This window comes from Motacilla alba, chromosome 2, assembly GCF_015832195.1.
Source record: "Motacilla alba alba isolate MOTALB_02 chromosome 2, Motacilla_alba_V1.0_pri, whole genome shotgun sequence".
Lineage (NCBI taxonomy): Eukaryota > Metazoa > Chordata > Aves > Passeriformes > Motacillidae > Motacilla > Motacilla alba.
Genome location: NC_052017.1, coordinates 101704338 through 101720735, shown reverse-complemented (window position 1 = coordinate 101720735; position 16398 = coordinate 101704338). Strand labels below are relative to the sequence as shown.

Here is a 16398-nt window from a genome sequence, read left to right as displayed (position 1 = left end):
TAGCAGACCTTTAAAAAAAATTCTCTTACAACAGAAACAGCACAGTAAATTTAAAAATAACCCTTAAAACTCAATGTTTGTCAACAAATACTGTACAATAATAAAAGGGAAGAAATTCCACACAGAAATGAGGCCATTTGGTTTGTTTTCCAGCAAAGAACTGCATTTCCAGTAAACAGTGGATTGCAAAAAGTTAGAAGTTTTGTTGGTTCCCAAATATGGGTTGGGAACCAAAGAAGTTGAAGGAATCTGTTCCAGAAAACAAAAATATATCCAAAATACTTAATTTACTGTACTAGTAATTGAGTACAGCAAGTAAATTAAATAATGTTGTATAAATACTAAATGAAAGAAATCTGTATCATCATTTTATAAATATGATAGAAAGGCAAATCTCAGAACTAACATTCTGTTAAGATTCCAAGCAGCATTAATTGCTTCTGCATCTTGCTCAAGCTACTTTTACTATTTGATGAAGAACCAAGAATCTCATTGCATCCCAAAGGTGGGAAGCTCAACATGCAGTGCAGCTAAGTACCTAAGGAAACCTTTTCCTGGCATCCTTCATTACACAATCAGTAATATGAACCTATTATTACAAACATGCAAAGTGGGTGTACTTTATTTGTCATTATTTTTTGAAGCAGTCTGGATTAGCTTTCACTCCTAATTTCTTATCTGTGGTTACTTCACAAGCCCAGTTTTGGTCTGTGGTTATTTCTAACACAGGCAAAAAGTACATTCCATCTATCACCATCTATTGCAAGCATTTTCCCAGAGTTATTTTGCTCATCAGCTCTCTTTGAGATGAAAAGCCTCTACCTTGCCAAGTCCTGCATGCCAAGACCCACAAGTTCCAGAAGAATTACCGTCTATCCTTTAGCATTCTTCACAATTTTGCTGGTTCCCCACAGCACTCTTTGTATTAAGCAGTTTTTTACTCTAGCACCAGGTACTATAATGCCTAGTTTAATACACTTTATGGTCACAGGGGTTGACAACTTTGGCTCTCAAGTATCAGTAAAGGTCCACAGCTCTGAACATCAAACTCTAAAATAGTAATAATTTACACGTATTAAATCTCTAGCTACTTGTGACAAAGATAAATAAAGACTCTGAGGTACAATGCACTGTGCTGTCAGCACACATGAAAAGGATTGTAATCTAAACAAGACTACAGCTCTGCTACACTACTGCACCCAGAAATGGATACTAAATATCAAGAAAATCTCTAGAAACAGAGCCAGATAAAGTAACCATTTATGCATTCTGTTGCAAAACTAGACAGTCTGGGCTTCTCAGCATCTCCGCCATTTCATCCATGCAGAGGGCACACAAAGAGTCTCTCCTGAATTTGCCAGAAGGCATTGCTCCTGATCTTAAACTACCACATCTGACTATTCAGCATAGGGTATATCCCTCTGTTGGGACTATTATCTGGAGATCACTTTACTGCTTGTTGCATCCAGAAGGGATCTTAAATACTTTAGAATATTTCACATTCATTACTGTGATGCTGCAACCAAAAGGAATGAAAAATAACCTAGAAAAAGTGAGCAACTGTGTATTTACTTGCACCTGATCATTGGCAAGTGCTGTGTAATCACCCTATGAAATGAACACCTCAAAGGAAATGCACAAGGACCAGCACATTGTATTTGCAGTACGTTAGGTAAGAATGACAGTAAGCTGACAGCTAACAAAGCCATGGTTTAAAGACCAGTTGCCAACCATGTTACTATAAATCACTAAGATGGTTAACTCTGAAGACTTATTAGGACTACTTTATCCTCCTTACTCTAAAAAATTAAAGAGAGAAAAAGAATACCAATTTAGCTGACACTTAAATACTTACTGCATGTAATGACAGACCTTGACATACCTTGATTGTATTTGTGGTTTCTCCACTGAAGTTACCCATTACATTCATGTAATTGAGGCTTTTTAAAATCTCAACATTTATAAAATAGTTTGGACCAATGCCATACCTGACAGGAATTTACTGCATGAACCTAAAGGTATAAATGAATGCTGTTCCTCGGATCTGCACTGACTTGGCATTTTATTGCTTAATCATAAGCATTAAGCTGAGATAATGGGAGCTACCATTATGTTTCATCCATGAAACATTAACTGCATTATACTGTTTAAATTATAAATTTTCAGAAAAAATGCCTGCAGTAACTTTCAAGACACTTCCAATATTCTTAAATCTGTAATACTATCACTTACTGATTTGCAGTAAAACTATGTTCCAAACTGCCCCTTGCTGCTATAAATCTGGTTTAGTACCACTATTTAAACACCTAAATGTTAGAACACACAATTTCAGTGTGAACTATGCACTTATCCAGAATAAACACTATGATAGTATATTCAAAGACAGCCCTCTTAGAAGGTTCCTCAATAAACATTTTGCCACCTGTTGTTTTGCTGTTTTTTGTTTTAATGTTAGCATGTTGCATTAACACTGAGACAGAATAAAGATCATGGTTCTCAAAAAAAAGAGTCTATTTCTGACATTTGCATAAGGCAAATTGTTTTTAACAGCCACGGCTTTTCACCCAGCCTACCATACCTTACAACCAAGTTTAGGAGAGAGTCCCCAGTAATTTTCTTCACAGAGTTCACACTTTTGTCCCTGAGTGTGAGGGGGACAAATGCATTGGCCAGAATCAGCATTACAGTTGTTCTGAGTATGGGCACAGTCACAGGCTGCAAGAGAAACAAGGCCAAATGGTAACTTTATCCACACTTTACTACAGAGAAGAAATTCCAAGACCACCAATAAATAGTCTTCTTATGCAGTACATTTGTCTATTGCACTAGGAACTCCTTGCCATCCCTAATCACTGAGAAACAAATAATGACCACAGTGACATTTCATCTTTTTACTGGAAGCCCATTATTGCTTATTGACTTAGCTTATTCAGTGTTTCAAAAAGCAGTGCAGCACTTCACAGGGGGATCAACAAGAACAAATAAACTTACTTTTGGAGTAGAGTACCTTTGTAGGAAAACTTTTCTATGACAGAGGACACACAACTTATCAGGAGATAATTTAACGTTCTCAAGCAGGTGAAAGGATTAATGCTCAAGAATTGAGTAATAGGGATGGATAACTATTTTTATAATAACTAACTTCTGCAGGATGCACTTGGCTACTTAAGAAACAAAACACTATTCCAGTTAAAAAGCAGAATTTCAGTGAAGTGATTTTATTAATCTTTTGGTTAACACTTAAGTATTTTCCAATATTAAAATGGTTAAAGGTACACAAGGGATCTTTGAGTCTTAGTATAGACAAAGTATATTCATTTCAAAATGATCTTATCACAATCTCACTGCATATTTCATTTTAATGTACTGAGGCATGAAAAAAGTGGTTTTGTCTGGCTGGAGAAAAGGCAGGCATTCCTTTAGCTATACAGTATTGAAAAGGGCATCCTATTAACATGAATTAGGTTTTGATGGCATGTTCTCCTTTTAAATGAACAATTTCTTCCTTATCATGACTAAAAATTGCATCTGGCCAGGTGATGATGGGAAAACTGAGCCAATGACTTCCTATCAAAGTATGAAACACATATTTAAGATTTAAATGAAAAAAATAAAGTAAAAATCTTTAGGCATAGATCTTCACTTTCCCAACTTCAGAAAAAAAGGTTTCATTCTCTTTGAAGGACTGAAGGGTTTTGTAATAAAGAGACAAAGGAGCCATTGAAGATGTAATATTTCTCTCATGCACCCTTTATGAGTTATTTCATAGTCACCACCTTTTACAAGGAGCCACAGAGTAAGCAAAGAAACGTTTTGTTCCCTAGCTTAATCAAAGTATTAGTAGACCTTCCTACAGATTCTTCTGTATCGTCATCACAACAACTGACCTTTGCCAGAGTTCAACATACAATATATTGCTGAAAGAAATTCCAGACAAACCCTGGAAGGATCGTGGATTAGAGCTTACGTGTGCAGCCACCATCCTGGAATGCGTAAAAGCCATGAGCACAACGATCACACTTCTCTCCAGCCACTCCTGGCACACAGTGACACTGCCCCTGATGATTGCAGTCCTCAGACACCGAGCCAAACTGACTGCAGTTGCAGGGAACACAGCCAAGCCCAGTAAGCAGCCCATAATACCCATTCTGTTGGAGAAGAAATAAATAGATTTGTGCTGTTTCATAAATTTTTGAAAATACTACAATATACACTCTTGTTTTCTCTTGTTTACTCCCCATGATGTCTGACCTGCATGAATCTTGGCCAGCACTGTGTGACTGCTGTGGAAAGACTCCCTGGCATTATGTCTTCACTGTTGCCAGCTATAAAGCAATATGCCCTCGGGTGAAAAACTCAACGCTGAAATGCTCTCACGGTCCTTAATCTCACAAGGAAGACACTATGTTTTGAAGCCTGATGTTATTCTAATTTAAAGCCTTGCATGAGGTGAGGGTGGGCTGTGCTGATCAAGCACAGATACCTGTGACTCTGAATGAAAGCCTAGAATGGGGCAGGTCAGTGACCCAGCGTATGTATGTGCTCAAAGTCATTCAGCTGGGCCAGCACAAAAGGCAGTAACTGGGCATAGATTTCCTGCTCTGGTCTCTGATGTAGTTCTACACTTAGCATAGACTGAAAACTGCTATTTTTCATCACCAGTGAATATCTGCTTGTTGTTAGAACAGGCCTGTCTTTCAGCTGAATCCCTTGCTGGCATTCAGCCATGATGTATGTATTATCACCAACCACATTTCTTCAGATATTCCCTACTCAGACTTAATTTTACAGAATCACAGCTCTACGATCCCTTCAGGTTTGTTAACAGTGTTTGATTTGGTTTTTGACTGCACACTGTCAGCACCAGCCTGAACAGCCCTATTCAGGAGGGTGCTGAATCAATTACCTAGCTTCACATCTGCAAGGAGCACATGCAGAGCAATTTTCAGCCCCAAAAATCTCTGCAGACAAACTTTGGTCTCCACTCCACAGGCCCCTCTCCCCCAAATCTATCTGCTGCTATTCTCTGTATCTGCTCAAATAAAAATCTATAGATAAAGACGAAGACAAGAAAATCTATACATTAGCAACAGGGAATAGATATCTGCTTACCAAGCATTTATCACATCTTTCTCCAATTACATTCGATTTGCAGGAGCAGACACCTGTCTCAGGTTGACAAGTACTTGAAAGGGAACCATTCACGTGGCAGGCACAGGCTTGTGTTCAGACAAAAAGAAACCAAGTTTAAAAATTTGTCATGTGTATCTATAGGCATTCATTATTATACAGAATTCAAAATCTGGTATATGATGTGTTTCATCTGTTTATATCCCAAAATGTTAATATATCACAGAAATGCCTGTGCATTTGGACTAAAATTTAAAAAACAAAATAACTCTGAATAGCTGTATTTGAGAAGGTTTTTTTTCTTCCAGCCCTATACGTGACATTCAAAAGTAGGAAATGTGTCCAGCATGTCACTGGAGAGACAGTGTTGAGCAAGCCAATAAGTTTCAGGGATACCAAGTGTCAAACTCTAACATAATACATTCCCCTCCCTCAGCCTAACCCAACCCCAGAGTTTTCAACCTGCACTTGCCAACTCACTATTTGAAGGTTAACTCTTTCAGCAAAGGTGCACATCCCCATCCATTTTACACAGGAACTACATATTTGTGTTCTTTAAATGTTGAGATTAATAAAAATAACAACTTACCACGACAGTTTTTCTTAATCACTGCATCCCCATAATAGCCATCAGCACACTTCTCACAGTGGTGACCTGCTGTGTTTCCCAGACATTTCAGGCACTGTCCTGTGAAGGGATCACAGTGGCCCTCCTCTTGAGGGTTTACATTGCCATTGCATTCACATGGAGCACACGACTGCCCAGCCATGAGAGGATTCCCATAGTACCCATTAGCACACCTGCATCAGAGTTTAAAAACTGTCAGCTGGAGTGTGGTCATGTAATACACTCTCCTCACTGAAAGGAGTTTTTCCTATTAGTTTTTAATCTAAAGTGTCTCTATATTACAATGAAAGACAAAATAAGAAGGAAAATGTTATTAGCAATGTTCTGTACATGTTCTACGAACAATACAAGGAAGACAGGATGATAAACACCTAGTGATGGCAATGATATAGATGTTTCACCTGAAATTAGTGAACATACCTTTCACATTGAGAACCAGTATAGCCTGGAAGACATTTGTCACAGACAATTCCACCTTCTTCACTCAGCTGGCAAGTGGGACTGAAACTAATAAGAATATTTATGGCAGCTGGCATCAATGCAGAGAATCACAAGACTTCTGCAAACGTTCAATATCCACCCTTCCTTGCACCTAGCTATATAAACACACAATTGCAATTTTTCCTAGTTTATCAATGTTTTTAACATTACAATGTGTCAAAATAACAAATATATAAATTTAAAAAACTCTTGGGTTTTTTTTACTTTAAAAGCAAGATTTTAGAACTTCCTAAAAACTTGGCTTTCATTCTAGCAAAGCAGTACAATTGCTGTACTGAGTTCCTTTTTTTTAGATACAACACTTCTGTCCTTCTACTGTTTTCTGAAAAAACAAGGAAGATAACCATGGTTTTGGTGCAAAGTTCAAGGACAGGTTGAATTATTACTTTCATCCACCATGCTAAATCGTACCAGTTCACTCAGCCTGTCTTAGCCTAGTCTATATATTTGTCTACCTCGAAAAACAATGTTTCTATTGCATATATGCAAACAAAGATGAAGAAAAAAAATTCCTTTTCTCTCTCCTTCAGATGTCATATTTTTTTTTCACTTTCTGGTTTTGCTGAAGATGCAAGACAGCCTTGCATAAGAAGCTTACTTGTTTGCAGCAGAACTCAGAGGACATGCACAGGGCCGGCAGTCCTCAGATGTTCCTTGGGATGGATTTCCATAGAAACCAGGCAAGCACTGATCACAAAAAGGTCCTGTTGTGTTGTGTTGACAAGCCTGTGAGACATGGAAAAAATCTTTTTGTATTTTCTCTTGGTTTTTCGGCCCCTGAGCGATTCCTACAGCAGTCTGCACGCAGTATAACATCCAAGGAAGCCATTCTTCAAGCCATGAAGAACTGCCTAGAACTCTGAAAATAAGTGTTTGATCTTTTTTCTGCATTATGACAATCCTGATTGGTTTTTCCTTCATTTTACAATATACTTTATGAAACTAGCCACATTACTTATACACATACTTAAATGTATTTCATATATTGCACACATTTGCAGTAACAAACTCAAATAGTTTTTACTGGTGTTTAGCCATTTTATTCCAGTAACGTTTAATTTTCAGAAGAGATCTGAGAGCTAAATTTTCTCTTTACAAGGTAATGTGCAATTTCCACTGGTGTTAGTCATGGAAGATGCACATATATCTGAAAACAGATATTCACCGCTTAAATTTGTTCTTTTCAGGAACCTGCAGCAACCAAAATCAGGATTTTTATCAGGCAGTATATGATGGCATTTTTGTATTAGTTCTGACTATTCCCCACTTGAAATGATAAACTGAAACAAATTGTTTATTGGAAAACACAATAATGGATTCTTGAAACATACTCTGAACTAAACAATGAAAACCAACAAAAATAAACACTTGGTACCCATAGCTTGAAATTATGCACACTGTAAACTTGTCTCCCACAGTCAAAATGCTCTCTTAACTCCTAAATAGATGCTTCAAACGTAGAACACTTTGCAGGATGACTTACAAAGCAAACACCGTGAATGTCACACTCAGTTGCATGCCCATTGCACTTGCAGGGCTGACAAATACCTCCAAAGAGTATTCCATCCACACGGTAGTACCCAGGCAGACAGGACTGAAAAGAAATGCAGGGAGAAAAAGCAGTAGCATTATGTGTGCTGAAAATACACATCAAAACTTTTTCAAAGAGTGCACTTCCGACCACCCACCATCCAACCCTTTCACACTGTGGTAACTGAATGCTCTTTCAACCCTATTGATGTCACTGTAGCTCTTTTCAAGTCGTTGTTTTTTACTTGCATTGGATAAAGGGGATAAGATTTAACTCCATAAAACTTTGATTCATCCCTTTGTTCCCTGGAGGCATGAAAGTTAACTTTTGTGTGGTTTAATATGTGAAATTTCTTATTATGGGACAATGGAAAAGATATTCTACCACCTCTGCAGAATCATTAACAATGCTATAGCACAATTTCAGTATTTTCATACTGAAATTTTTTGTCAAAATAATTCCTGCTATTCTGCAGTAGGACTGTGCCTCTCTAAATCTTCTGTTTACAGATACACAAGACACCACCTTGCCCAATGCATTTCACCCTTGTGGGTTCTTCCAAAAGCTAGCATTCCTCTCTGTTAAGGTTCCTTATTGCCTCCGTAAACTTAATGGCACATGACAGGAATAAACTGAACATGATCCAACTCCAGAAAAAGTGCTATTAATGAGTAAGGTAAGCTCAAAATAGCTTCACAGAGCTTTAACAACTGCTCCCTCTGAAACACTGATTCTGAAGCACATCATCATTTTTTAGCGCCATGAAAAAGAATTCAAGAAACAAGTTTAAAATCCCGTTTAGAGTACCTGAAAGAAAATACCTTCAGGATTGTGTTAAGTAGAAGGCAGCAATTCACCACACAACAAACACTTTTGCGGCAGTTTAATTAAAGGCAGCCTGCCTTTAAACCTAGATTCTTTTACAATAGATGATAATTTTGCATACACAAAACACTGTAAGAGGTTACCTCACAGGATAATCCTGTGTAACCCTGAGGACATTCACAGAATTCCACATCTGGAGCTGAAGAAAGATCTATAACATTTGCACTTGCAGTATCCAGGGTCACAGCATCCAGCCTAGGGTTAAGAAGGAAAACATCATATCATTTGCTTCCCCAGGCTTGATTTTCAGCAGCACAGTTTGCTTCTGGGGAGGTAACACCAGTGAGCTCTGCTCCCTGGCAGGGACAACTGAGGAACAGGCACAAATCTCTTTTCCAAGAAGTCTGTGATCATACTCTTATCACACCATTTGCAGATGTCTCCTGTTATCGTTATTGTTACTGGAAGAGACAACATCCTCAGCCACATTTTTATAAGAAATCTTTACAAACATTCCATAAAGACAAACACACTATCCCTAAACGAACATAAATTTCACCAGAGTGGTGAGGTTGCACAAAGCAAATTTGGTATCAGTTCCTATTTTATTGACACAAAATGCTACCAAATGACAGAATATTCACAGAATATTTTGAGTTGAAAGGGATCATTAAGTCTAGCTCTTAAATAAACGGTCCATACGGGGAATTGAATCCATAACTTTAGTGTTATTAGAACCATGCTCTAATTAGGGAATGAGAAAGAAAGGTTGTCAGTGAGTGTAAGGAAATTAAGTAAGTAAATGATGAAGCTGATTCCCTTGAGAGCAATACAACTTTATTCCTGTATCTTGGAGAAGAGGTGAAACAAAGATCTGTAAGGTCTGACGCAGATACTGCCAAGCAGCTTTGAGACTATGGAATGATCAGCTAATCCACTGCAGCCTAATTTTCCTATTAAGGACTCTCTTAGAGATAAGTCTCAATAATGTCCACAAACAAACATCAAAAGAAATTACAATCAATGTTTTTATTGTGTTTACAGTAGTCAGTGATGGATTAACTTGCCACATACCCAAATAAGCATTCTGTAGGAAGTTCAAGAGGCATTTCCCCCTTAAAATCAGCCATTGTAGTAAGACTTTTATGCACTTTTACTTTAAAGCAGAAGACAACATCTCTGCTATCAGTTATCTTTAAAATCAAATGTCCCTTACCACAAACCCTATATGACTGTGTTTTGGGGACAAAAACTGGTCCTAAAAAATTCAATAAACAACATTTTTTCTAGAAACTATTAATATAAAACTTCAGGAATACTGCACTAAGAATCATGATTCATATGCAGAAAAATAATAGAAGTATATAGATTAACCTGAATATTTTATCTCACTTACCTGTACACAGCCTTTTTGGCAATGTTGTAGTTGGCCCTGATCAGAAGATGGGTCACATTTGCCAGAACAGTCATCAACATTTCTCGGTCTATTGCCTTTTTTGTATTAAATTCTATGAAATTGTCTGGTACAAGTCTTACTGAACTAGAATACTCCTCATATGGCTGTAATGACAAGCCCGCTGCTCTTGTACTCAGAATCTGCCCGTTACCCTGAAATTGAAGGACAAGAGAAAACATTTTCCATATTTGCATGTAAACTTTATTAAGCAGTAACATTTAGTGTCAAATACACATCCACATAAACACAGAGAAGAGGCAATTAAAATAAATTCCTTGCATTAAGAAAAAGTAAGTGAAAGGTCAACATTTTCTGCAGCTTCAAGATCACAATCCCATTCTCTCTCAGTTCAGAGACTTCAAAATTCTTTTGTAAAAGAATAAACTTTGCAAAAACTGAATACCTCTACAAAACAGAATTTCCTTTTTCTTTCGTTCTATTACTAAACACATATAAAAAATTATAGTTTTGGATATGCCTGGATTTAGTATAGAGCTTTACTTTTAAAGTGCAACATAAATCTAGAAAAGTAAGCAATCAGCAAGAACACTCACCTGTTTCATAAGCCTTTCCAGTTTATTGCAGTTTGTTTTGTAAACACAGCTTTGTACATCTGGTAATAAGCAACTCACCCATATACACACAGATTAAATTCTAGGTATTTAGCATTTAAAACTAGAATTGTATACCTACCATTTCAGACAAATGGATTAGAAAATCAGAGAAATGAGTAATAATAAAATTTTGATAGTGACTTTTAAGGGACTTAAAACTTAAAAACTTAAAACTACTACTATAGAAATATTATTTTATTTTTTACCCCCTTCATAGATTCTTAAAAACGTCTGAATAGTAACAAGCTGAAAAAAAAAAATCCACCTGAATGATGACATCCACACTAGACACTATATCACTGTCCACACTCTCCATTGGAATGTCGTAAGATACCGTATACTTCAATTCTCCACTAAAAGCTGTGAGCTGAAATAACAAAAAGCAAAGTCTTAACAACACAATAACCACCAGCCAACACAAAGAAATTACACGGGTCAGTACAATGTTCAAATTATAAGACAATTGTGGGATTACAAATACCACTTTACAGAAAAAGTTTAACGTGCCATGAGTGTCAGCACGGGGACAAGAGCTGGCTTGTTGCTGTGCAGGTGGTGAGAGCTAGCTCAAGGCTCTACAGGTAATTCAGATAAGTACCCTCATTCAGTGAAACACTAACAGGACTCTGATCAGACAGCTGAGGTGTACACTATCATCCTAGCCAAGGGGCACAGCATGTAGGAGTTTTTCACATTCCATACATCACACTTCAGGGTCCTTAGCCCCACATCTGCTGCTGACTACTACAAAGTAAGTTAGCCAACAGTTAAACCTGTATTAAATGAATAAAAAAATCAGAATTTGAGTGAGTGTTGCCCTGTGCAAAATCTGCTCTTTAACGTTACACTTCTTACACTTGTTTTCATTTACTGTGTCACTATACTAATAATAAACACAGCTGCATGGGCATAGAGATTGGACTGAAAATAATTACGGGTAAGGCTGCAAGGATCTCCTCTGCTCACCACTGGTGAGGCCACAGCTGGAGTTCTGACTCCACTTCTGGGCCTTCCAGTACTAGGCAGAGGTGGACATACTGGAAAGAGTCCATCAAAGGGCCACTAAATGATTAAGAGCCTGAAGCATCTTTCATATGAGGAAAGACCAAGAGTAGCAGAACTAGCCCACCTAGAGAAGGCTCAGAGAGATGTTATCTATATATACAAACACCTTAAGAGAGGGTGTAAAGAGGATGGAGCTGGACTCTTTTCAGTGGTGCCCAGTGCCAGGAAAAGAGGCAATGACCACAACCTGAAACCACAGGAGGTTCCTGCTGAAACACTTATTGTGAGGGTGCCGAAGCAGTGGCACAGGTTGCTCAAAGAGGTTGGATGGTGGAGTCTCCATCCTTGGAGATACTCAGAAGCAGCTCTTTGATCATGGTACTGGTTAACCTGTTCTAGGTGTCCCTACTTGAGGACAGAGTTTGAGCAAGATGACCCCCAGAGGTCCCTTCAAACCTCAACTATTCTGCGATTCTGCTGCAAAAACTAGGAGACCCAGAGCTTTAGCTAGTAAACAGGGAAAAATTAAAGACTAGTTATTTGGAAACAGAAGATGGCTAAGAAGCAGGCAAGAGATTTTAATGGGTCCATCAACTGTTATTGGACAAGGCATTAAGGGTGTAAGTTTTAGGATAGGAACCAAATGCATGGGAAATGTGACCATAGAAGTCAGTGACAGTCAAGAGAGATTATATTGTGTCAAGAATAGGCAGAGAAGGAAGTGGAGAGATGGACTCAAAGTGCAAAAAGAGGGTACTGGGAATGTCTGAACAGGAACATCCTGATTTAAAAAGCAGAGATATAGTGAGAAGTTTGGTAATACTGAGCTTTATGCGTAGTCTTCAATTACAGAAACTATATATTTAGAGCAACAAGTTATGGTTAAGACAGAGAACCTATGAAGGAGTTTTGACACTTAGCTGAGTACTTACTTTATTTCCTAGATATGCCTCAGGTGCTGACCAGTAATAAGTATTTTTCAGTACTTTCACAGCCTCAGTGTTGTTAATACTTATTTGATAGGGTCCATCAAATTGGCTTCGCTGAGGCTGCACACTCCTTGCTTTGTACAGATCAGTAACAAGCCATCCAGTCATGTCTGAAATCTACAAGAGTAGTAATATTAATGGCAGTCAAGCAGTTGTGTCACCGAGAAAGCATTCGCCTCTTTCTAGATAGTCATTCAAACTGATGGATCTAGAACACTTCCATTAGCCAAGTCTGATACCAACATATGCAAATATGTCACTTCAGGCTAGGATGGTCTCCACCTCTCTATTTGACGGGAACAAAAATATAACACGTGTGATTTTCATCCTTCCAACAAAACTAACACTCTAACACTATACCTATGCAGCTCCCTGAGACAGAAACACAGAATTTCAAAGACTTCAAGGCCAATTGTCCTCATTCATAGATTGGGCTGAGCTGGAGGAAAGCAAAAACTACAGCCCCAGAATAGAGACCAAGATGAAAGAACTTTGTTCTTCTCACAGAAAGAGTTTTATTTAATCATCTTAGAATTTCAGCCAATTTGATATGTTTTCCTCCGTTTTTGTTGCAAACAGAACAGGAGACCAAAGAGTAGCTAGCTCTGCAAAGATACATAAGGAATTTGGTGGGAAAAGAGTGGCCAGCCCCAAAGCCCCATAACTTAATCTAATCTAATCAGAAAACAGTGATATTTTTAAACACTGTTTGGTAAGAAATAGTATAGGCCATATTGCCAGAGGTCCAATAGCCTTGCCCATTAGGTATCAGAGCAAGGAAACAGGTTTGGGTTTCTCTCTTCAGCATGAAAAAAAGCTTCAACAGTCAGAAAAAAAATTAATTTTTCCAATGCATTATTGCAGCCTTCATTACCCAGTGCTTCTGATATTACTGCAAGCCAGCAGGGCCAAAGCCTGCCCTGGGATGAATTGCTGACTACCTCAGAGCTGCCCAATGATACTGAAAAGCCATTCTTCTGTAAGGAGACACACAACAAAATCTGAAGTTAACTTTGGTCGAAGAGAAATATAGTATATTTTGCAGCTGCTTGAAGAAAGAATAATAGGTCATGGACATAACATTTAAATACCTGACTGATGGGCCATGTAAGACTGTCACAGACGTCAGAAACACCAAAGCAAAAACACTCCGTGCAGCCCTGAGGATTTCTTTCTTGCAAATTGTAGAATCCTGGTTTACAGAGATCACAGTTTTCACCTTCTACATTTTCCTGTCAAAGGCATATAACATTTGGTTCACATCAGCATTATTATGGTAACAAGTACCATGGATTACGTGGGATTTAGGCATAACAACATTCAGAAGGTTGTAAAAGAAAACACATTTCAGCACAGCAGGATTATTAAACAAGACTCAGAGCTTAAAACTGAAACTGATTGGAAAAATTCATCAGAATTTGCCAGTTCATCAAAATCTAAACAAGCCCCAGCAAGGGTTCTATTGTAGTAAAATTTCAACACACAGGCAGGGTTTGAAAAGCCTCTGACAGCTTGCCAGTCTACTTCTCTTGTAGCTTGACTCTGTAGATTGCTCTGGAGAAAAGAATGTCACATTTTCTGAACCCAGATTACCTTTCAGATATCTGACCAGATAGAATCCAGAAAGTTCACCTTTAAGGCCAGGCTCTAGGAGACACCACAGCCAGAATAGTTTCTCAGCCATGTCTTAATATTTATGCTGTGATGCCCACTACTGCTGCCACCTTTTCCTGGAAGAGCACCACACTATGATAGCTGGCAACTCTCCCACCCAATATGCTCTCGCTAAGGTCCAGAAACTCCAGCTCCAGAAGCAGAGATGCTCCACTCCTTTAGCTCCTTTCACTGGTATTCTGCCATGCAAATTGGGTAGTTCTGAGCATACAGCTACAAACCTCTTTCAATGCAGAATTTACAGGGGGGAAAAAAATCCAAAACGGTGCATCCAATATTCTATTCTCATAAAATTTGTGCAGCAAATATATGGCTAATTTCTTTTAAAAAGTTTAGACAGTTGCTGCTGACAAACAAACCAGCAGAGAAAATATCTGATAAATACCCACAAAGCTGTGTAAATAGCAGATCTCCATGGGCATTTCCACACACTAAGATACAAAATATTTTCTACTGTCAGGGACAAGATTCTTATAATGTCCTACCTTTGTATCAGGACAAGACCTGAACACACATCACTCTCCTATCTCAACCTTTGGTTTCAATTATGGGAAAACTCCACTACAAAGGCAAAGAGAACTTTACAGAACACCTCCCAAAGTTCCCTGATACATATAGTTAGGATGGTGAGGACACTAAGACTGCAAGGCATCCATGTGAAGAACATCTGTCTTACTGTTTTGAAGAGGCCTATACAAGCTCTGCATTGCCATGTGAAATGCAAAGCCTGTGGACCAAAATCTGCTTTCAGAAGCAGTTACCAGGGTATCTTCACTTCAGTCACAAGAATCACTCCAGACTGCAGACTTATATCAGATCTGATCCTATGGAGCATATTTCAGGCTTACCAGAGAGAAATCTGAGACTTCCAACTGTCTTTCCTTCTGGAACAGTGTTTGGCATGTCAAGATTACATAAAACATCTCTACATAGCCAGATTATGTCTTTTTGTAAGGAAAGTGCAATGTGTGTTTGCAAAGCATATTAAAAATTTATGAACTCCAGTTCTGATTCAAAGGTTGAGGATGGCTGCTTCTATTTGTTCATATGCAAACTTGGGAAAAATCTCAGGCAAAGTGTCCCCTGAGATAATGAGAACTTAAAATCTTGTACTTTTACAAAAATAGTATTTGTATGCTGTTTTCAGCTTTTTTATTTCTCAGTCTTCAGGATGGATTTTGATCACACATTTCACCATCTAACATTATTAGACAGAAATTATTTATTTCTTAATGAAAAATAAAAATCTTACCCAATGACTAGACCTCAAGAGCTGTGTTTCAAGAAAGATCAAATATCAAAAAATGCACTATATAAAAAAGAATAGATTCTGCAAAGGCTTAGAAATCCCGTCTCCTTCATTTGACATTTGGAGCACACAACTTTTCTCCTTTCATCTCCATAGGTGGTCCGCTGGCTGGTGACACTCTTTGTGATCTAGCCTAAAAATTCTCTATGCCCAGCTCGTGCCCACAGCAGCACTGAAAAGGGACAGTTTCTAGTCCAGTTTATAACAAAATTTTCAGTAGTTAGCTGCATTGGCTGATACAGTGTTACCCTAACGCCAAATCAGCCACTTATCTCCTTTTGCGTATTTAAATTGGCAATTGGAGCCATTTTGTTTTTCCAGAGTCTTGTTATTTATATAGGTTTGATTTTTTGGATCAGCTAAATTATGCAAAAGGACTAAACTTTCAGAAGAATTGTCAAACAAACCATGTTATCTTTGGCTCCTGTTCGCCATCATATTTGGCAACAAATACATAAACTACTCCAACATTTGGTTCAGAAAATTGAGTAACTTTTTAAAATATTAACACAGTTTTTTATTAAAATTCAGTGGAATCTACAGCTGCAATAAATTTTAAGAGGTTTGGATATTTACCAAAAAATAAAATGCTGCAAAACTGCTCTCTTTTTAAACATTTTTATGGTTTATATTTTGTAATTGAATAATTGAACCATATTTCATACATATGTCTAGCGCAAGTGTGCCAATAGTTCCTTCCAAATACCTGCTGTTTCTTTACACAAAGCAGATGTTT

The 16398-nt window shown here is 37.9% G+C and overlaps 1 protein-coding gene across 3 annotated transcripts in view; it reads right to left on the bottom strand.

Moving 5' to 3' along the window:
- Positions 1–16398, bottom strand: part of LAMA1 (laminin subunit alpha 1) — a 99917-nt gene that overhangs the window by 44376 nt on the left and 39143 nt on the right. For all 3 annotated transcript variants that reach the window (XR_005259820.1, XM_038163629.1, XM_038163621.1), the window contains exons 11-22: positions 13771–13911; positions 12623–12796; positions 10951–11052; positions 10012–10223; positions 8759–8870; positions 7743–7853; positions 6858–6985; positions 6179–6265; positions 5720–5931; positions 5113–5219; positions 3968–4148; positions 2579–2715 (exon numbers count right to left, since the gene is read on the bottom strand). Coding sequence is in view for 2 of the 3 variants with exons in the window: in XM_038163629.1 (XP_038019557.1) it covers positions 2579–2715; positions 3968–4148; positions 5113–5219; positions 5720–5931; positions 6179–6265; positions 6858–6985; positions 7743–7853; positions 8759–8870; positions 10012–10223; positions 10951–11052; positions 12623–12796; positions 13771–13911 (1704 nt within the window). In the remaining variant the exon portion in view is untranslated. The remainder of the gene's footprint in view (positions 1–2578; positions 2716–3967; positions 4149–5112; positions 5220–5719; positions 5932–6178; positions 6266–6857; positions 6986–7742; positions 7854–8758; positions 8871–10011; positions 10224–10950; positions 11053–12622; positions 12797–13770; positions 13912–16398) is intronic.